A 1,080-nucleotide genomic window follows, 5' to 3' on the forward strand; every position below is an offset into this window, starting at 1 on the left:
TTAGAGTAGAAATGGGCTTTTAGCACAGTATAGAAAATATTGCAGAGAATATTTGCAAAGATTAGTCCTTTTTTTATTAGGCGTATGGAAATGACTTATATCACACAAGATAAAACACAACAAAAAATATATATAAATAAATAAATAAATAAATAAATAAATAAATAATAAAAAAAAGACAACTGGACACATAAAAAGTGTGTACATAAAAAAAATAATAATAGAACATTAAAAAAAAAAAAAAAAAAAAAGTGAAATGAACACCTTTATTGTGAAGAACCAGACCGGATGTGTGATTGTTATTGCTTGCGGAACAAACCGCGCTGCTCTCCAGTCGAAGCTCTACATTCAACACTGGTAGTCGCCGCCGCAACGAATGGAGGCTAACGGGAAGGAGACACAACATCAAGGAATTGTTTCGCTATCAACATAGCTTTCCCCCCGAAAGCAAGGAGGATTTTTGAAACCGAAAATATTTCAGAAGAAACACTATTTTTTTTTTTTAAAAGTCGATTCGCTTCCCCTTCCCCCCCCTCCCGTACAGATCAATTGCCTGTCATTTAAAAAAAAAAAAAAGGGCGTGTGTGCGGAGTGAAGGCAGTTTTTTACCATTTAATGTGGGTATATATGGTGTTTTAGGTTTTTGTTTTTGGTACACACACCGTCTGGGGGTCTGAAGGACACACAGTCGAGGATGGGATGCACACTGAGCACGGAGGACAAGGCGGCGGTGGAGCGCAGCAAAATGATCGACAGGAATCTGCGGGACGACGGGGAGAAGGCAGCCAGGGAGGTCAAGCTGCTGCTGCTCGGTAAGGGAAGGAGGAGAAGATGGAGAGAGAGTGAGAGAGGGAAGAGGAGGTGAAAAGAGGGGTGAACTTCGGTGTGTGTGTGTGTGTGTCGGGGTAACTCACCCTGCCGTGGAAAACCACATTAGTGTCGGTTAATGTTTCCGTTAGTGGTCGTTTTGAGGTGGTGTCAGTTAGGAAGTGTTTAACGGGAGTTTTCAATTCCGCATAGCTAGCGCGTGCTCCCCTCCTTTTAACCGTCAGTTGTCAACTAACGTTCACAGAATGCAAC

At 41.8% G+C, this 1,080-nt stretch overlaps 1 protein-coding gene across 1 annotated transcript in view; it reads left to right on the top strand.

The window, feature by feature from the left end:
• Positions 1-323: 323 nt before the first annotated feature.
• The window catches only part of gnai1 (guanine nucleotide binding protein (G protein), alpha inhibiting activity polypeptide 1), a 14,756-nt gene continuing 13,999 nt past the window's right edge, over positions 324-1,080 (top strand). Inside the window, exon 1 of the mRNA XM_035677037.1 lies at positions 324-812. Within this exon, the coding sequence (XP_035532930.1) occupies positions 695-812 (118 nt within the window). The 5' untranslated portion in view covers positions 324-694. The remainder of the gene's footprint in view (positions 813-1,080) is intronic.

This window comes from Morone saxatilis, unplaced genomic scaffold (assembly GCF_004916995.1).
Source record: "Morone saxatilis isolate NCDOM2014 unplaced genomic scaffold, NCSU_SB_2.0 Contig10, whole genome shotgun sequence".
Classification (NCBI taxonomy): domain Eukaryota; kingdom Metazoa; phylum Chordata; class Actinopteri; family Moronidae; genus Morone; species Morone saxatilis.